Here is a 22,003-nt window from a genome sequence, read left to right as displayed (position 1 = left end):
CGCACACCACAACATGAACTAGATAATGTACTCAATAAAAGATACCTTTCTCCAAAGGAAGAAGTGCCTAAGGACTTGTGAGCGACATCCCTGTTAGAATGAAATACAGGTAGTCTGTCTGTGCCAGACTGATGCCCACATTACCTAGAAGTAGAAAGCAAGAGTTGGAAGCACACCCCTAACTTCATGAGTTCTTGATCAGGAAGCAGGAAGACACATCATGAAGATGTCTTGTATGCCAAATGAATGACCTAATGAAGCCAGGAAATAGTGCTTTTAGATACCTCCTTTTTGATGCATGCCTGTGGAAATGAAAAGTCGCCTGCAACAAGTTGGCTGATAGTTGCTTAAACCAGTATTGTCCTTGTTCACAGATTTTCAGCCAGTGCAGATCATGAATTCCCTGTTTATATAGACAGACATGACTGGATGTTTGTAGGACTCATTGTTTTCTCTAACTTTGGTGCTTCCAACGTTGGTGTGTTTACATTACACCCCGTTAGGAACTTTTTCCATTCACTGGTATCAGTACTTTAAAGAAATGAAGATATTTAGCCATGCTTGCCTCTGTCATAAAGCAAATGACAGAGCTGCCATGGAAAAAACAACTCTGAAGCTTATGGTCATTCCTAAACATGATGGATACAGAATCAATATACCTTATATACATGACAAGTTTTTGATTTCCAGAAACCCTTTTCTTGACTACAGCCATGTATTTATTAGCATATAAAACTCACGGGAAATCAAACTGCTACCTCATCTTTCTGGCTGAGAATTCCCTCGTGTTACAAAAGAACGTATGGTACAAGACAAGAGCATATTCTTACCAAAATTTCTAAGACTGTGCAAGGGTACGGCATCCCATTTATCATCCTCAGGTTCAATGTACTTGGCCAGTAACTAAAACAAACTGCATTTAGCATATAACTTACCAATACTATTTCAAGTACCAAATGAGTTAACTTTGCATCATCCTTAGGGCTTGTTTCCTTCAGCCACCAACCTATTTACACCTGTTATCAGCGAATCTAACCCCTGAAAAGAGATCCAATTAAGAATTTGAAAACAAAAGTGAATTATCAACTTATCCACTTGACTGAAGTGAAAAAAAAGTTAGAAAATGAAAAAAAATCCAAAGGTAATATAATAAGTGTAATGTAAAAAAAAAATATGATTTATATAAATTGGAAATCACTTACTCTCACAACTTCCTGCCCTAGCGAGGGGCTAAGTCTAGACAGATTGACCACCTGAAGTAAACATAACTAGGATAGTGATTCCATATGAAGCGTTCATCTTGGGATAGTCTTCAAAAGTGTCGTCTGATGGGAAAGTCAGTTTTAAGAACTCCAAGACTAAACTTCGAGCAGATTAAATGTGCAGTGAGTGTTAAACAGTGTCTTGGCCCATGACCTTCACTCTTGCATCTGGCAAGATTTTCATCGTAGTTTTTGAATAATGAAAAGTTACCCAGCTGTAGCAGATGAAATTTACTGCTACTCACTTCACGTTTTCTTGAGTGGTAATGCAGAAGTCATTAATAAGCTCATTATAATTAAAAGAGATAATGTTCAGAATATTTATTGAAAATGTTGAGTCAGAGAACGTTTATCAATCGTCATCTGAACTATCCATTTCCACTTTTGTTATATAATTTCCGTCTAGTTTCTTCAACTGCTCTTTCAGGTCAGTCCAAGCTTCTTTGTCCACACCTTCGTCCAGCAGACGTGGAATCTTTCCAACGTCTATTTTTTCTGCTGCATTTAGCAGCTCCTGGAAAAAGTATCCAATCCCTCCTCCTTGATGAAAGCCTGCCATGCACGGTAAACTCTTCACAACTGTAAATGGTACAGAAGTGAAAATTAATATCAACAAAGGAAATTTTGCAGCAGAGAAAATTAAATGGACAATCAGAAGCAATGCATGAGCAACATATCTCAGCCTTAAATTCCCTTCAAGGGCATCTTTTTGTTGCTGAAAGGAAAAACAATGGCCTGCTTCTAATTTGTGTTGGCTAACAAAAATGTAACCTACAAATTATACAATTACCTCAGTAGAGGAGATTCTGTGCAAAGTAAATAAGAATGACTTTTCCCAATATAGATTTATTCTAGTTCAGCTATCATAAGACTGCTTTAGAGTTCAAAGGTTGCAAAAAGAATGTGTCTGCTTACTCTCCCCACTTGATGACATCTGATTTTTCCCAACTGACTGGTAGGGATGTGTTTTATATGGATGATATAATTACCTTTTGAGATAGGATAGAATAAAACAGAATTTAGAAGTTAAGCAAAAGATCAAGCGCTGGGACCTACAAGGTCATTCAGCACTGAAATGGAAACAGAGTAGAAAAGTTTGACAGGTGTAACAGGAAAAACCTTGCAGTTGCACTAAGAAGTAATTGTTGGAGAGGGTGGATAGCAGTTTGGAAGACAGAGAATATGAATGGAGGTAAAGTATTAAGAATGAAAGGAGTTGCAGCTAGGGGCTGAAGGGACGCTGCAAAGAACCTTAAGTAATGATGTGCACTGCAGCACTAATCCCTACGGGGACTCTTGGGGATAAATTTAATCATTTATAGAATTTTCTACCCGTCTTTGTAGTATTACACGCACACAATTTAAAAACCAGTTTATCTAGTTGTGAGAGTCTTGGTCATATTATTGTTAGTTAAATGAAAAAGACTACAGTATTAGGGAATATCCTTGACTATCCATTTATAAGTAACTCGGATCCTTTTTCGTAACAGTTCTGTGATGAAACAAATGGATTTGTAGCTAAAAGGCTTATAAATTTCTAAATCAAATTTACCTAAAAGATTTATCAGGAAGTGTCCAAACATCAAAGTAACTGTTTATAATGTTATAAATTCTAACCTTTAGCTGATGAGTGGCTGGGGAAGTCAACAAAACCATCTTCAGAAACAGATCCTCTGAATATGGATGGGAATGGAGAACTCGTCTTTATTGGATCTCGGGCTCCAAGCACAATGCATCTACGTGGAGCTCTTGACGATTCTTGTAAGTAGTCGTGGTATAATTCACTTGCAGTATTATACTGTTTTCCATGGGGCAACTTAGATTTAGGTCTGGAAATGGAATATTGATTCAGGTGCACAACAAAAAAATGACAAATTACTTGCACAAAGTATACATAGAATGGCATTAACTACTTACAGTCTAATAATAAAAGAAATTAATTTCTAATAACTTTCTGAACATGTCTTACGACTTTCAGTAAGAACAACGAAGGAAACAACAGAATATGGGTAAAACATTACAACTATTAATACCCAGTTGGGGTGCAAACAACAATAGAAAAGAGATAAGACAAAATAAATTACACTATTAGAAACATTACACTCAGCAAAAGAAAGATCACAATTTTATATGTTAAACAACCACTAATGAAACAGCCAAAGATGTAAAGGATTCTCAAATGCAGTAAAAGTGCACCTCTTTAACTGATAGCAGCTTTCTTTACCCTGAGCTTGATTATTCTTCATCTTTATTTTCTTTTTCATACTCTTCACTCCTCTGTTTCTTACTTCTTGACTTGGGTGTGATGCATAAAAATTTTTGCAACAACGAGAGCAAGTTAGAACGGCAAGACTTCTCACCTGTAAACCTCAACTTCAAACCAGCAAAGTCTGGAAATGGAACTCCAGAGGAATCTCATTAACATCCACTAGCACACATGTAACAGGGAATGACCTGATGCATCTGTTGCCATCCAGATTCCTGTGCTGCATTACAAATTAAACTAAGTATTCAGTCTATGAAGAGACGCAGACATAATTTAACAGCCATAAAGTTAATTTATGCAACGTGACTACTTTATACGAGCTACTCCTCCGCAATTATGAGACTATCTCCAAAAAGGAAGCCCATTCAAAGTTATCAAATATCAGTCCAAGGAACTGAGCTCCTAAAACAGGATTAACTGTTTATTTGTTAACAGATCTTGCAGCAACAAGAGGGTCAACTGAGAACAAGTCAAAGAACTTAAGAGTCGGGCTCAAAAGTTAAAAGCATAAAAAATAATTCACGGACTTCTATAAAGCAAAACTGATGACAGTAAAATTTTCATACTGTATAATTTTAAAGGTCTTATCTGTTTTAAAGCGTTGACTACTACAGTGTACTTCCATGGGATGAATCTGGGTATTATCAGTGGTATTGTGAGCCTATGCCAACAAAAGAATATACAGCATCAATCGATGCTTCAAAGATTTTAGCACTGCCTTCATTCCTGAGACTAGCCACCATGGTGAACTGTTGAACATCACATTCACTACTTTGTTGAAAGCCTTAGTTCTAAATCATTTATCTGCAAACTCTTTCTTCCTTTAACGACAAACTTGAATTTACCAATTCCTGTAGATGGGTGCCCCAAACCTTCCCTTGCGGCACCTGTAAGGAGCCTGGAAAGAGTCTAAGGAAGGGGGAGACAAGGGAATCCCAACTCAGAGATTTGGCTTGTCTAGCCACAAAGCAAGGTCTGCCAGGATCCTTAAATATGGTATAACAGGAAGATCATTGGCTGATCTGTGGAAGACCACTGTTTGTTTCAGCTCCAGCCGCTGCAATCCTAGTCTGAACATGTGAAGAACTAACTTTCCTTGGATTTCAGGGGAATTAGCAACTTTCATCACAACTCTGCTGATGCGAGTGAGGATTTTAAGAGCTCCTTTAATAGAGCACAGATCCTTCATAGGCCTTGCCATTAACATAAACCCATCCATCTTCTCAGATAAATTCTCTCTTTTGCTGGTGTCAGATCCAACTTGTACCAGTAGATGGATAGGCTCAGGCACAGGCTGATGAGTTAAGTGACAGATTCTGAAGTTCTATAGAGGAGGATGACCTGATTAGCCAATCGTTGAGATACCTCATATGTCTGAGGCCTCCCTATGAGCCCAGACAGCAACTGGAGTCATGACATGAGAAAGTCACCCTCTTAATCAAAATTCATTATTGAAAAGCAACAACAGTGCAAGTCTGAAACTGGTCAACTGTCTGCACAGGACACTTTCGGAAAAAAGGGGCTCATTACAAGCGCTGAGTAGGCAGTACCAAATAATTACCTTGTTACCAACTTCAAAAACCACTTCTAACTGGCATCAGGAACACTCTCGTGCAAAAACTATGGTCTGTCTCCTCAGAGGAACAACTGGTAATTAAATATGATAAAAATTAGGATGCAAAAAATATGATAAAAGCAAGAGAGTGAGAGAGAGAGAGAGAGAGGGAGAGAGAGAATTTCTTACATACAAGGAGAAAAGGAGAGTAAAAGCATGGAATGAAGAGGGGAAAACAAGAATAATAAATACATCAAATCTGTTCTATAAAAAGAAAGCACAATAACTGACTGACGAAAAGAACAAGACCAGGGAGAAGGGGAGGGTAAATGCACTGAGGAGAATTTGCCTAAAAACAGAGGAAACAAACAACATAAATAATGTGCAATGTTCTAAAAACGAGAAAAATGGTATGAGCATCTGCACTGTTATTAGCAAAAGGGAAATAACAAAACCAGATATATTTGAGTTAAGAGGATAAGCACTGGGAGAAAAGCTGTCTTTGAAAAAGATCAAAATGCAAGAGTAAATTCGGCAGTGAAGGCAATGAACTTTACAAAAAAAAGTTCTGAGTAAATACTGCACTGAATGGAATTATCTTAAAAAAAAAAAGAGCAAAATGTCAAGAATAAATGCATTACAGGAAATTGTCTTGGAAAGATTTAATGGAAAGAGTAAATTCACTGAAGAAACAAGATCATAAAATGGGCCAAAAGGCAAGAATAAATACTGTACACCAAAAAGTTGTTTTCCAAAAGAGGGTCAAAGGGTGAGATAAATGCATTTAATGAAAATTTGTATGCAAGAGTAAAAAGTAAGAACAAATTTCTAGAAGGAAGTTGTTCAATGGTAATAATAATAAGAAAACAAAAACAACAGGAACCCTTGTTAATATTTCAAGGCAATGAGTGATTAATGAGCATAGGGCATGAATAGTCATAATTTTATTCATGAATTAATTGGCTCCCAGGTTATAACTCTGCAAAGAACATTCACAAGTCTTCTTGTTTCATCCATGAGCTATCATATGAAGAATTTCAGTTAAGATGTATCCTCCAAAGGAGGATATTTTCCTCCATGAAGCTGCCTCATTGAAGAACCAAAAGACAAATCAATTTTTCTAAACCTACCTTATAAGACGCGACGATGGAATCCCTCTGATTACGGTCACTTCACTGAAAGCATCAATTTTGATATCTGTGCCTGGACTTAAAGGAACACGCAGAGGCTGGTTTCCATCAGAAAGCCACTCCATCAAGTAACTGTCACTACTTAACCCTAAAGGTAGGGATAACGTACTGCCAACCACCTGTAAATGCAGTTTCTTTTAGCTGAAATACAAGCATTATACACAGACTCTGAGTTCCAATCTTTTCTTTCATTTTCAGAATATAAAAAATCAGGTCTTACCGGTCGATCAGAAAAAGTCAACAACTCAGCAATGTTCCGCAGGGGCAAGGGTGAATTTCTTAGACGATATGACAAAGTTGCTGTGTCTATGAAAGATGCTAACACACTGCTGCTCATGTAAGCATTGTCCTCCTGCAAACAGATTTTTAATGCAATTAAAATCTTATAATGCGAAATAAGTACATTCAATACAATTCTATATTTATTAGATCAACTCAATAATAAAATAAAATACTTTCTGAAAAGCAAAGTAAAATTGTTTTTTTTATTTATCAAAACCCATAACTTGTAATGTCCTTTACACTGTCACAAAACGTTCCTGACAAATCTCAAAAAGGAACTGCATTTTGCATTTGAAAGCAAACAGGATGCATTTAGGCCACTTTCAGGCTGTCAGAGCCAGGGGGCTGAAAAATACTCTGGCAGTGTGTTGTTACTGCTGAAACCATATATGGTCAGTTACCATATATTATGTGTAATGTTAGCATTCAACAATTGAGGACAAAAAAACTCAAAATTGACACCCTTTGGGACAATACTATTTTTGCTTTTTATTGGTCAGATGATATACAATTTAAATAACCAAAATTGTTGATTTATTGGGTATTCCTCCCACCTTATCTGATACATGCTACTCAAAAGTTTCTGGGGCCACAGAATAATTTCCCTTTTTTTTGTGTAACAGCTTTTGTACTGTGAAGACCTGATACCTACTGCCTGAAAATGCAGTCAGCTAGGTCCTCAGTGCTTTGTGAAAGCAACAAAAAGAAATGAATTTCTGGTGCAGGATCAACCAGTTCCTTTCCTCTTCTACAGTGCTGCCATTCTGCTTACGCTGTAAAAATCCTATCAGCTCCATGACCTGCATAGCTGCAATTGCAAAGTACAAAATCTTAATCAGTAGTAAAGGACCCCATTCTCTGAAAATGACATATGACCCCAACAAAATGAAAGAAACTTTACAGGTGATGCAGAAGGAAATCTAGTGTGGAAGTCATCACTACCCAGTTGTCCATGTATCTCTCAACACTTTGTTCCTGTGCACCTCACTAGCCACAGGCACCAGAGCACCAGAGAAAACTTGTGGGGTGGTGGCCAATTCAAAGCCAAGGACTTGAATCCCAGCACCTTCTTCTGTCCAAGGAAGGTTCATTTCCTATTTTACTCAAGTTTAAACTCCCAATCTTCCCACAAACTCCAATGTTCCCAAAGACTACCTTCCACTTCAGGATTTGATGTCTTAGCAAAGAGGTTTCACAATCTTCTTCTACCTCTACAAGGTGGACTGTTGGCATATTTGATCTGCCTTCTCCAAAGGAGATTTTTGTTGTTTTCCCCTATGAAGAGTGTAAGCCAGCCAAAATTATCTTCTCCTGGTTTATGAAATAGGCCACAGTATACTCCAGGGTAAATACTTGTCAGGCTTCTCATTGCAATCCTGGTTGCTGTTGATCCTCTTCTGTAGACCAGGATGTTAATACTTAACTCTGAGAAGAGGTGGAAATCCATAAGATCCACAATCTTTAAGTCTTATAATCAAGTAGGCATCTTGACGAGCTATCAGAACATCTGCAGCAGTGGTAGGTACTTAGATGTAGAGAAACTGCCAAAGTTTGTTAAACTACAAGAGACATGGGATTGAGAACCATCATGAGAAGTAGATTGGTGCCTTGGCAATTCATGCTTTCAAGACTTAAGATCTCACTTTGAGTTGGAGTAACAGAGCTCATTATATTTTGCTGATAAAATCACTCATATGAGAGGAACAAGCTCTTTTTGTGTAAGCAACTTGCAGAGCTACTGTTGCTATGTGAATGGCTACTCAGGAAGATGCTACTCAATAAACCAGGTGCAACATGCACCTCCAGCATACACTGGTGCAGGAAGATTCCCCACCCTCCATTGTTTTGCCTTGTGAAATATAATCTTCCACAGCCTAGTACAGAAATAATTTCTTTTGTTACAAAAGCTTTACAATCAGCAAGTATTTATTCTAGGAAAACTATAAAAAGAAAATAGATATGATTCTCATACATACACGAGAAAAAGATATTCCAGTGGTCAAAAACAAATTCAAATACAGTGCAGTACTTGGAAAGTGGAGAACACCCATACAATGTATTTCTTTTCTTGGCAAATCTCTTCTTCAAAGGAAGAGAAATATCTCTTCTGCAAATCTTGTTTAGTTTTAATACTCTGATGCACTGTGTATAATACACAGTTTCAAATTTGCGTGAAAACAAACAAAATTAAAAACTTTAATTCAATTTCTTTACAACAATGTCTTCAGAAAAAATATGATATACCGGTACTTACTTTTAGCAATATGTGAGGAAACTTTAAACATGGTGCTTGAAAATCCAAACACTGTTGTCGAAGACTGAGAGGTACAAGCATGCTTGAAAGTCTGCTGCATGATGTGTACGCCTGAAAAAAAAAAAAAGAGAACAATTTACTTAAATAAATGAAAATTCTAAGCACTTGCAAACTGATGACTGAAATCTTGTTAACATGAATGCTTGTTTTCAACTTAATACTATAGACATTTTATTGGTTTTACTGTTTAAAAGCTAAATTTTTTAAAGACAAGTTTTTTAGTACATACAGTATCCATCACTTTACAACTGCCTGTCACATGCATTTAGTGCCTCACAGACACTCCATGAAGATAAATGCTTCCACCCAGCCAGGATGGCATCCATGGCAGTCAGTGGCCTTGGTGGGACAGGTAACTGAGTCATTCCCTGTACAGTATGATTATTTGGATACTTATACTGTTAAAGTTAGCTTACATCTTCGAGCCATCAGGTGCGATTGGCATTTTAACAAATTCAAATTACGTTTGGCTAACCCGTTAGGACTGTCTCTGCAGTCACCCGTTCCCACCAGGTGGTGTTGGAATGTTTGTGTTCAGGTCAGAATTCTTCATGACCACCCACTAAGATGTGGGGAGGCTGGGAGGGTTTCCATTATAACAGTAGGTAAATATACAAATAATTCATTTTATCATGAAAATTATCATTATTTGGAATGAATCTTACCTACTGCTAAAGTTAGCTGACTACCATATTGAATGAAGGTGGTGGGTTAGTGCAGCCAGAGAAACAACATTCAGCCAAGCAGACTAAAAGCTTCTTAAACATATCAAAAAAAGGCATATATTCAATTGAGTGAGAATGTGACACCCCTATCATTTAGGGAATTGCTCAGTGACAAAAATGAAATAACAAATAACATACCTGTATGATATTGCTTTGCATCAGTAATTTTAACTGGGGCGTCTCTGGTGACAGACAAGGGGGCATTACAGCAAAGGTCAGACAATCTTTTGATCTATATTCATCTTCCAAATGAGCCAGTATTCCATTACTGATGCCGCCCATTCCGTCATGAACATCGCATATGACTTGAAATCCCTGAAAAAATTAATATTTTTCATACTTATACCCTAATAATTCCATACTGCAGAAAACATTAAGTTTCAAAATAACTTTCTCCATACATATAACCCTCTTATCTATTACTTAAATGCTACGTAAGGGACAGACTAACCAAACCCAAAATACTGTATAGTCTAACACCACTGAAGCAGAAGAGAAAACAGTCACTGAACTATGTAATCCAAAGATTATCAATTTACAGTAATACTCGGGCTATAATGAAATAACCATAATTTGTGAAGCCCTCAATTGTGCAACAGGCCACTAGATAATAATGATCACTAGATAATAATAATCACCAATGTATTACAGCAGTAGTATTTGAATTATAGTACCAATGCTGGGTGATGACTTGTATATGTGTGTGTGTGTTGGTGGCAAAATGCTTCATGTTAAAGCAGAAGGGGGGAAGATACTAACTTATTTCTATCTCGAACACCCACTGAATCTCACCTGCAATGAACCACAAGACTCTGCAAATATTCTTATACGATCAGTGATTCCATCTTCTACGTCTTCCCGTTGCCAGAAAGAAATGCCGGAGTGAAATCCCCAACTCCCTTCAGTACTCAAACTTCCATTCAGTACATAGTTGTCATCCAAGAGAAACAGTGTACTGGGGTGGAGGTGAGGTCGTAAATAGTCAGACCATACAGTGACTTGATCCTGAAGGTCATAAATCTTTTCCAGGGAATTTGGAGCGCTGGTAGAGACTTTGCTATCAGGAGTTTTATCATCTGCAGAGAGAGACAATGTATTAACACACGAAAACTGTTGCCACACCAAAACTAATGTAATTGCACTGGATATTTGTAAAATTAAGAACATTCATTAATCATTAATGATGTCACAAACAGCCAAATGTCTGAGTTCCTACTTCACAGGTTGAAAATTTTCAACTTAAACTGGAATCTATTCAGCAATATGTCACATTTAAAAGGGAAATAAAAACAAGTTGTCTGGTGTTGTGACTACGGTTCTAAGCTCACTGACACCATGACACACAGTCATTTTTAAATGTTAGTGAATAAAATGAATAACATACCCGAAGTACATCAGATCTCAAAATAATTGACCTTCTACTGTAACAATTCATAATTTTACAGGGATGCCAAAATAATGGTTCATGAATGTGACGAGCCTAACTAACTAATCAAATTTTTTTATGAATGTTTGAACTATATCTCTTGTCCCTAAAGAACTGCTGACAGTGTAATCAGATACTTTACACTCTATCAATCACCTCCTGATCTCAGACTTTGTTTTCATCCTGACAGACTATAAACCTCTCACTCTACATTCCTCCTAAATATAAACAGATATCAAAACTGACATACCAATCATGTCTCTGTCTGATCTGCCCTCCAAGTTCAACCTATTGACAGCTCCAAGTTCAAACATTTTCTTACTGCAACCTGGACTCAGTGATACTATGTCCTTGAGTTGCTTGCTAACATGATGGGATAAGTCATGTTAGCAACCAACTTCTTACCTGATAGCACCATCCTAATAAGAAAGGCGAAATCTACTTCAGTATTTAATTATTACTGAATGTATATTATTTCAACATACATACTACTGTATTTTTTATGACATGATGAGTGCATGGTTTGAATAACTTTTCCCCATTATTCTGAAATCACAGTATGTACTAGAACAAACTTCAATAACCACCTCTGATTCCTATATTACTCAGGGTTTTCGAAATGTGAGGCAAGACTTGACCAGTTTATGTTGTACAATAACTTTATCTATTCAAGATAAGAGATACAATTTGGGAACATTCAGGCAAACACCAACGCTTCCCTTACTGTAAGCTGGCTAAGACAGTAACAACATTGAGTGATATGTTGATTATTACTATTTCTCAGTTTAATTCATAAACTGCATTGTTATTATGCAAAGAAAAGATAAAAAATAAATGTTCATAAACAACCAACCATTCATGTTAACTGGGGCTAACCTAGATTACCAAATGACCCAACCAATACCTTTTCCACTACCTTGTATTTCTGATTTCTTTCCATAATAATATCTCTTCATTGGGCCACTACCAGCAACAATATATTCACTTTTACAATTAACACCCAACCTGATGAATGGTAACGCTGAAGTATACCATGTACAACACAGTATAATGACTAAGTTCCCACAATAACAAAATAATACATCTATACTCAATTTACACAGTGCAGAAAATTCTGCATTTCAGCATTGATAATGGAAGGTGCTCAAACTATTCTAAAATTACGAAATCAACAAAGAAAATCATTTGTGGTCCATTAAAGCAAAACACTACTTGACTTCTATCCATCGGCATCAAGACTACAAGGCTCTAAAAGAATTTAACACTGCATGAGATCAAAGGCCTAATAATCTGTATTAAGAAGCATTATGAAGGCAGATAAGAAAGAACTCACCAATACATATATCTTTGTCTTCATCGGTAGGTACATAGTGTAAAGCATCCTCCTGTTCAAGGTCTCTAAGAAATTCATTCTTCCTTACTGGCAATTGTCTCACTAGTTGAACTGGACCATCCCAGGATGCTTCACTAGTTGAAAGTTCTGGTTGATGTGGATTGTAGAGTGAACCACCTACTGGTAGTGTGTGAAGATTGTTTTTGAAATCTATGGATATCAATCTTGGTGTGTAAGTTTCCTGCCTCTGCAAAGAAGAAGAGTAAAGAAACAAAGTTTGATACTAAAACATCACACAAAACAGAAATTTTTTATTTACTTTGACTTGTAATCAGTGGCTTCTTTGATGAATGTAATTAAATCCAGATGCTTATCAGGAGGCATATTCTCATATAGGTCACACAACAGACCAACAATAGGAGCATCAGCCATTTCTTGGGGTAGATTTGAAATGAACTGTTTACCGCAGAAGTAGGCGAGTGTAAACTTATGAGTTTGTACTGGAAAAAATTATTTTCGAAAACTTCCTTTTACATTACTTATTTCTGTTATAAAATAGCTTTTATTTGGATTTCTAGATTTAAAAGCTTTCTCTCCACAGAATGATTGGTTCCACATGCCAAAAAACCACTGTTTAATGATTTTCACATTACAAAGGTCAAGTTAACAGAACTACTAGCCCATATGTGACTCACCTGCAAAGTAATACCTTCTCTGAATAAAAAGTCATGGTTAATGTCTGTAGATGCTGAACTATCATATACAAAACTTGCTTCCTGAAAAAAAAGTATATACTTGAGTCAATACAGAAAACTACTCTCTTCCTAACAACATAATATTCTAAATATTCTGATATCAATTGATACAGTAAGTACATGACCTTTTAAGGCCAAGAAAAATGTGATCAACTGACCTAATAACAAGATTAGGCAAGTAAAATGAAGACGAACAGAGAGAGAGAGAGAGAGAGAGAGAGAGAGAGAGAGAGAGAGAGAGAGAGAGAGAGAGAGAGAGAGAGAGAGAGAGAGAGCACCAAGGACCGCAAGAAAATATTTCAAAAGTAGTCTCACATAACTACAGGCAATTATAATGTTGACACTAAGTAACTATGCAATGAAAGTTTTTGATTCCAGACAAAAAGATAACATATCTGGACTGGATTCACCAGCACCATTTTAACATATACTCAAAGCTTTTGCTTTCAATTTATGCTGGCACTCATGGAGACAGCAAGTTTACAAGTAATAATGAAAATTACAATGTATATAAACTTAAGTCTAGACCGGGACTATCCTAATAATTGCTGCTACGTTTAATAACGTGAATCTGACATAAACCTAAAGTCTTTGATTGCTCAAGATACAGTCTAAGACTAAGCACTCATGACCCAACAAACGGCACTGTATGATACAGAAGGCTTTAAAGGCTTCTCTCTGGCCTCACAAATCAAAAGCAAGACTTATAATGATAATTTATTTTGCAGAACTAATATTCAAAGCTACATGGAAACTTGGAATTTAATTATATTGGATCATAGCTACCAAAGATGACAGAAAGACTGCATAGCCTATCCAAACTTGGAACAGGGTGAAGATCTTCAAATTCCTTGAAAATTTTAGAGGAAAAGTTCCTTTTAAGGTTAATATAGCGGAGACGGCCGCAAGAAGACATCGTTTAATAAAAATTTTTTAGCTAAACCATATATTAAAGGGTGTATATAATGCAGGGATGGTGGGATAATTTGAGAAATTTACTGAAATAATGAGAAAATTTGCCGTCTTTTGCCTATATTTTTACGTCCAACCCTTAGGGTCTGGTAAAGCCAGCCGTGTTTACTACCAGCCCCTCAGGGATGAAAGTACTGTAATCATATTGACAAAAGACAGCAAATTTCTCATTATACCAGTACTGCATTATATTCACCCTTTACTATGTGGTTTAGCCGAAAAATTATATTGATAAATGATATCTTCTTGTAGCCATCTCCTTCACATCTACCAAAAATGTACATCAATGACGACTGCTTCTGTCTCATACAAGACTATGACTAAGACTTCGAACCATCAAGAGCAACCTAGCCAAGTCTAGTTTAGACTTTAAAACTGAAGACCACTACTGCGGCCTTTTGATTCGGTAATTACCAATTTACATAAAATCGGAGCCATTTTTAGTACTGAGGTATAAACATAAAAACAAATAAAAAATGAAAATATAAAAATAAACAGAGGACATAAACACACAACAAAATTATAAATAAATAAATAAATAAATAAATATCCCCGTAACAATAGTCCCCGATTTCACCGACGTTTAAACACGCTGACCTTTGACCTCGAAACAGACATGCGGGTCACGTGACACATTCTGACCCTAAAAAAACATTCTTAAAACTATTCCAGAACATTCTCGAACCGGGCAGTGCCTCTGTCGAACACGGCCCAACGTACCCGCCCCAGGACCCAACAATACCCACCTGAAGGTTCCACCAGTGAGTTCCGACGAAATTGGCATAATGCCCCACCTGCAGAGTTATCAGTTCTCGCACGTTGCAGTCCATCTTGTAATGGTGTGCCGTAATTAAGCTACAGTTTAAGTTCCTGGGAGTTAATTGAGGTCATTGTGAGGTTATAAAGTTATTATTTACTTGGCCTCAACGATGAGTAGTTAGTAGTGTCAAGTAGAGTATTAGTAGTATTAGAGAGGGGTTGGGTATGTAACGGCTCTCTATTTTCCTTTACACGCTTTCCGAAAATTCTTTTAATAATTGTTTACCTTCATTAATTTCTTCTACACTAAACGGCAAAGGTTAAAAATGTAAGAGTTTAAGTTTAAAAAGTTAAAAACGTTATTATTATTCAGCAGATGAAACCTATTCGTATGGAACAAGCCCACCAAAGGGACCACTGACTTGAAATTCTTCAAGCTTCCAAAGAATATTATGGTGTTCATGAGGAAGAAGTAAGAGGAAGTAAAGGGAAATACCGAAAAAAATGACCCAACTTAATAAAACAGAAAAATAAATTAATAAATAGATTAAAAACGTATTAAAATTGTGGTTAAAAAGAGAGACTGAACACTCACCGAAGCAATTGTGACTGTTGCCAAGGCGAACTGATACTGTCCAATGCAGCTACCTAACTTAACCGGAAAGACTTTCTTTCTCAACTGCCCTCTCCTAAGTCTCTACAGCAAGTGTTCACGTACTACAACTTGTTCCTCCTACTTCTTCACCTCCTTCATCCACTACTTCTTCTTGTTAGGGTAGTGCAGCTCTGACCTTAATCTTTCTGAACTTGCTGTGGAAACTACTGTACTGAAATTTACGTCTTATTCATCATATGCTTTACAATAATTTTAGTGTTAGTTAGAAGGGGATTAGCTGATGAAAAATATTATTTTTCGTGGTTCTTAGTATAAATTAGTTAGATACAGGAAAAAATACAATTATTTATTGTCAATTGTATGGTGGTGGGACTAGGGTCTGGTGCCTCTACCCAACCGATGGCAAGTGTCTTGTTTTCTCTCTAAGTTATTTGCCAGATGACTTATCGGACAAAAGTTTGATATACCACTGAATTCCTGTCATCCTTGTGTTGATGACATACTTACGGCATAAAAGGCAAGTTTAGACTTAAATATATATACCTTATTTATTGTTAGACACTGGGAGTCTTCCCCCATATCTCGGTTTCTCAAAGTTCTCCTGAGCAGACAGAATTCATATTTTTTCTTAGCATCATGTCGTGAAGACACCCAAGTAAAGTTTAAGACACGAATTATGAATTATTTTACGCCAGCCCTGTACATCCAGAGCTGAACACCAAAAAGATATAGTATGGTATATACTTCATCAGATACGGAATGGACAGCGAGTTACTCTAAACGCGTTCGTATGTACTCTTTAAGAATGATATATGAGTATATTGCGTGATAGTTTTAATATCGAATTCATTTTACGTTGGTAATGAACACCACCCAAGAGAAAACGTTTTCTGTAACCGTTCAGCGCTATATTACGTTCGAGGCCGTGATGGTGACGATGCGAACGGTTTGCCAACGAAGATCCGCAACCTTCATGACTTCAGAAATAGACGCACGGAAGAAATACAAAAATAAATAGGTGGTGCACGTCATAGCATTTACGCATCAAAACGAAGGGGCAATTCCATGGGAGGAGAGGGTACGAGGAAAGCTACATCCGCCGTACCCAGGGAATGCGTAAATGAACTAAAGGGAAAAACCCTTTCGAAGGGTCCCGGGGGTGAGAGACCGCCAGACCGGTTCTTTATAGTCTCTGCTTTGGGATCTGCTTGAAAGCGACTTGGCTTTGCTTGTTCGTAGCAGCGACGCTCGCCGTATATTTAACCTGTCTTTAGACAGGATTGATAGAGCAATCTATAAATCCTTGTTTAAAGGTAAAAGAAATGCAGGATTAGTCTTTGGAGACCGTAGAATAAGCGCAGTCACTCTCTAGACCGAGCGCATTATAGTATTACCCAGGTGGTGGGATTCCGGTGACCGACTTTCATTATAACGGGATTTCCTTTGCGTTTCTTCCTTGTGAGAGTTTCCGGCAACTTCAGTCGTGACGACTGTTTCGCTTACCAAATTTTCCCTCCTTCATCCTGGATACGCCAACACTGACAAAGGACTCATAGTATTGACCTTGAAATGTCCTTCGTGGGGGGAAAACTTGCATGAACGCGGATTGAGCTCAGAGCCGATCGGTGTATACGTTTTAAAACGAAAAAGATAGACTGATTCATTCCTTTGTGAACTGGGCGTAAAGCTGAGTCGACGAAAATGTACTCATTTCATTTGATTGTCTTGCTATTATTTATTTGATGCAGTATTTGATGAATATTTACCTGGGCCTATGTGTATCTACGGACACATTGTAGGCCTAATTACTTTTCAGATCTGTTGTTACAATATGCCAGCAAAAACCCTAAAAAATGTGGTAAGATATTTTACAGGTTTGAACCTAAGGTCAATACAAATATACTCGCTGCAGTATCACGAGTCATCCAAGCAACACCTTTCGAGAATGCAAGGTCTTCTTCGCGCGGGCAAACTGTGGATGACGTCACTCTACTCTAGTTTTCCCTTTTTCACTTTCCCTCTTATTTGAAATTATGATTGACAGCACAGACTTGAAAAGCATCTCGGTTTAACGGCCGCAACTGAAACAAGAATGGGAAAAGCACAAAGCAGTCATCGCGTGACGTCATGACTCAAATCTGAACGGAAAGAGGGAGAGAAAAAAAATTGGCATTTTAAATGGAGCCTAGATCGCTATCATGGACAAATATTTCCATGACAAGAACACAATCGACAGGATCGATGAGGGTGAATCTAAGACTGCGGTAGCAAATGACATTGTAAATTTACTTTTCCTTTTATTCTCGCAACTAACATGAATTTTCCATCTTAGCAAACTTCCGTTATTTGACTTTTCAGTTTTCCTGTGTTAATATTAAGAGGACTTCTAATTTCGTTTTTATCTAAACTTATAGTATCTCACACAGATGTGAGTCCTTTATTTTTTACAGCCGGTAACCAGTAATGTTAATTGTAAACACAATTTACAATATGTTCATTATATACAGGTGCAGAATCTGGAATTTTCTAAGAAAAAAAAATTTGGGAAGTACAGCTGTAGTATAGAGAACCGGAAGTTAAACTCCTTCATATTGATAATTCCGTTCTGTTGTAATAAAAAAAAAATCACAATTGGTATATTTGGATGTCTTAGACCTAATCGATATAATCTAACTTATTCCCCTGGGCGGCTGATAATTCGTTGTTGTTAAGATTAAACCAGCCTTTGTGCTGGCTCCTTTCGTACAATGATTCATAGATATCGTACTCGCACGTCTCATAGATATCTTACTTTACAAGTTTCACTTAACAGCACGGGCTCTTGCTCCTAGAACAGTCCGTAAGAACTGATAATTCATTCCAAGCAATCGAGAAAATGCACAAATGCGCATGCGTGAGTCGTATGAAAATTGAATGAGCGCTGATACACACGTTCTCTACTTTATAGCCTTATCATTCCCTCTTCCGTATGACAATGATTTCAGCCATTTTTCCGCCTAAATTGGCCCATGCCCTTCAGAACTGTGTAATGATAATAATAGAATTATTATAAAGCACTGGCCTACATTCACTGTAGATGATTTTTCATTTTTTAAATACTATTTTGAAGACGTCCGTGGTATGGCTCTCCTCAGAACTGTCTCTGACCCACCAGGGGGCGTGACTCACAGGTTGAAAACCACTGACCTAGCACAATGTTTTTCAGATGTAGTTGTGGGTATTTCCCCGGTATCTTGTTGATTCAAAGGTTATGCTCCGGGCCTTCATTTTTTAAAAGGCAATACTGGTGAATAAATGCCCAGTGAAGATGTCGAAGACGTCATCCCTGCAGTTTTCCCGGAAGTCCGCCTTCCATGCCCGGAATGATGAGCCGGGTTTACAATCATTCACCAATCCAAATGTATCATAAGAAATATAGTCTAAAGTAGGAAAACCGAGTGTCTTCGTTAGGGTCATGCAGGGCCCACTTAATTTGTAGGTCCTGTTACCAGGTAAGGTAAAATATTACAACTTTCCGGGGCAAATTTTCCCTCTTTGGTGCTAGGTAACTACCGAGTTGCCTGTTCGCTTATAGTATATAGCATAGACTGCTGACTGTTCAAACACGGTCAAGCTTCAGCATAGACCTGAGGTCGCTTACAGGAATCATTCGTAAGAGGGAAATTCATCATGGACGCCAGCGAAGGGAATGACTGGGAGCGTAGCTTGGGACTGTTTGAAGAAGAAGAAGACCAAGAAATCATTAATGTTTTTGAGCAGGTATGTGATGGATCATCTGCAACAGAAGCTGAATTAGATTTAAAATGCATACTATTACCAGATGTTTATAGATATTCAACGACATTTTCTCGGTGCTTGATAACTTTTATTCGACAGAAAAGACCGGTGTCGAGTACAGTGTCAAATGTAAGAACCATAAGCCTAGTTTATTCTGGAGTTTCCTCATAGTTTTGAATATCACGACTTACTTTAAAACTCGCGAATAGGGATAAAATGAAAAACATTTCGCGTAGAAAAGTTTGCTGAAAATTTAGATCCAAGTAAAGAACCATCATTCTTCGCTGGAAGTGAAACTTTTGAACAGCGTAAGTGAGATTTCTCGTCAGCGTTCATGGAAACCAAAACCTGTTCGTTGGTCAGTATCATTTATGTATTGGAGACTCCACACATTTATTAATTTATTATCTTCATTAATTTGCTATCTTTCAAAAGCTTTTGCGCGGGAGGACGTATATGGGCCTACATGGTTTTGGGAATTTACGGCTGAAGAAGAAATGGTGGACGAATGGACGTTTACGAATGTCTTATATTTTCATTAAAGCCATCCATTAGATTTCAATACGTATATATGTATATATATGTGTGTGTGCGTGTTTGTGTTTAAATGAACGTTGATGCTTCTAGAACAGTATGAGAACGCCGTTATGCTACGCAAGAAAGTACTATAGAAAACGATGGTGAGTTTGTGGAAAACAGAGATTTTAAAGTTTTTTCTCGCCATTTTCTCATCTCCTTTACACAAACTGATATCTTATTCTCTTTCCAGATAACATGGCAGGGGCGGGATGAGACCCACCCAGGTACCAGGGCGGAGGAAACCCCTGGTGAGTTTGCCGAGCTGGTGCAGTTCACTCTTGACCAGGTGTCTTCTGCCAGTGTGGTGTCGTTGGAGGCTCCCTCTGAAGAAGTCACAGCGTCTCCACCAGACATAGTTGAAACTGGTACAGGAAATGATTGCTTTACAGCAGCAGGGAGCGGAGCTGAATGAACAGCTTCTTTGTTATGAAGATCAGCTTAATGCTTCGCAAGATCTGCAAAACGTGAGATGGCACAGTGCTGAAATGGCTGAAGATTCATCAGAGTTCTGTAATAAATTGACCAAAGTAATACCTGAATATTTCTCATTTGGGAAATATCTATTAGGCATACATCAAACTTTCTGATATCTGTTTGTTGTTCTAACTAAATTCTCATTCGTAGGCTATTGGCTTTGTAGGTTTTTTCATTAGATGGTACAGAGCAGAAATGGCTGAAAATTCATCAGAACTCTGTAAAAATAAAAAAAATAATTGGCCACAGGAATACCTGAATATTGCACCATTTCGAATAAAATCTATTAGGCATACACCATACTTTCTGATATCTGTTTGTAGTGATAAATAAATCATCATTTGTAGGCTGTTAAAACACAGTTGCCATTGTAGATTTTTTTTTAATCTTTCCAAGCCATTTGTTCCAATTTTGTACCATAAACACTTTACCTTCAACACTAACTGCAGCCAAAACAACAAAATTAGCACCATGATAAAGAGTTTGACTTTGAACAGCAGAAAAAAATATTTGGGGGGGGAATCACCCCTTAGCTGTGACTAACAAACCACCAAAATTCTCAGTGCTGAATGATATGTCTAGGCATTGGCTTGTTTTCAGAGCGGCTGGAAGTAATGATGTTGAGAATCTTTATTATTATAAAACCTCAATGCATGTATGTAACAGCGTCCACGCCTTGACCCTTCTAAGCCCTTTCTTTCATATATCTCTGTCTCCCTCTCCCGTTTTATTCATATGATTCTTACTCCACATTTGTATGTCACTTTTGCAACACCTGTCCAATTTCCTGTCTGTCGATTCTGGCAAACATATACTCTAGATATTGCCTATTCTCTGGAATGCTGATTCCTGAAAATCATTCCTGTAAGTTGAGGTCTCCATACCTATGTTCACCCGAACCTGTTCTTGGGAGTATCTTGCAACAAAACTATGACCAACCCCAGGAGGAAGCGGAAAAATACCCGGTCTCGTCAAGGCTAACAGAAAATTGGGGGGATACATGAGACTAGCCCTGAAAGTGAAGAATTCTGTTAACTTAGGAAGGCGGAGATTGTCAAAGCCAGTAACGTGGAACTGCCTCAGTAACAGAAAAAGTGAGAGGGTTGAGGTTAAAAGTAAAAAAATTAGAAGTTTTTGGCAATATTTTGTAAAAATTAGTAACATCTCTCACTTTTGGGGGGTTCTTGTTGCAGAAATGGGTAATGATCAAGGGTTAAAATAAACAGCCTAATGTACTACAGTACTATTAAATAAAGTAAAGCTAAAGACCTTTGAAATTGTAAATAACAAAGGAAATCAGTGTCAGTTAAATATAGTAACAATATGAAAGCGATAAGCTACAAACACGAACAGTGTAGTGTGCCCGCAACTGTGCTTGTGGAGTGAGCGGTCAGGAACCAGCCTAACATCACCAGACCTAACGTTGAGGCCAAACCCAACAGTTCTCACTTCTCTGATGAAATGTGTCGATTGTCGGCCATTTTCGGTTTGTACAAGCCCTTGTTGAAATTTTTTTATTTTCCATTGCACGGCTGCCAACAGGATCACCAAGAGAGGAATAATTTCGAAAACACCAGAATCTCTTGCCTCCATTGAGCTGCCGTCAGATTACTGATTAACCTGTTCAGGTGAATGAGGCTAAATCTCACCTCAGGTAACATAATATCAAATCGAGGAAACCCCCATATACCAATGTTTTAAATATGTCTTTATCTCTC

General features: G+C 37.5%; 1 protein-coding gene across 1 annotated transcript; it reads right to left on the bottom strand.

Moving 5' to 3' along the window:
• Nucleotides 1-1,570: 1,570 nt before the first annotated feature.
• On the bottom strand, nucleotides 1,571-15,055 carry mst (misato mitochondrial distribution and morphology regulator). The gene is made up of 10 exons (XM_067134487.1): nucleotides 14,827-15,055; nucleotides 13,049-13,129; nucleotides 12,354-12,600; nucleotides 10,387-10,670; nucleotides 9,733-9,909; nucleotides 8,810-8,920; nucleotides 6,494-6,625; nucleotides 6,214-6,392; nucleotides 2,880-3,091; nucleotides 1,571-1,841 (listed from the first exon to the last, which is right to left on the bottom strand). The coding sequence occupies exons 1-10, from the start codon at nucleotides 14,908-14,910 to the stop codon at nucleotides 1,615-1,617; spliced, it is 1,734 nt and encodes a 577-aa protein (XP_066990588.1). The 5' UTR covers nucleotides 14,911-15,055; the 3' UTR covers nucleotides 1,571-1,614.
• Between the last annotated feature and the right edge of the window lie 6,948 nt (nucleotides 15,056-22,003).

Source organism: Macrobrachium rosenbergii, chromosome 36 (assembly GCF_040412425.1).
Source record: "Macrobrachium rosenbergii isolate ZJJX-2024 chromosome 36, ASM4041242v1, whole genome shotgun sequence".
NCBI classification, from domain to species: Eukaryota; Metazoa; Arthropoda; class Malacostraca; order Decapoda; family Palaemonidae; genus Macrobrachium; species Macrobrachium rosenbergii.
This window is presented reverse-complemented; position numbering and strand designations above follow the sequence as displayed.

Coding starts and splice junctions, on each gene's coding strand:
- mst (XM_067134487.1), bottom strand. CDS start 14,910: ATGGACTGCAACGTGCGAGAACTGATAACTCTGCAGGTGGGGCATTAT. Junction 13,130..14,826: donor CTCACTGGTGGAACCTTCAG/GTGGGTATTGTT, acceptor CTTTTTTTTCAG/GAAGCAAGTTTTGTATATGA. Junction 10,671..12,353: donor AGACAAAGATATATGTATTG/GTGAGTTCTTTC, acceptor CTCTCTCTGCAG/ATGATAAAACTCCTGATAGC.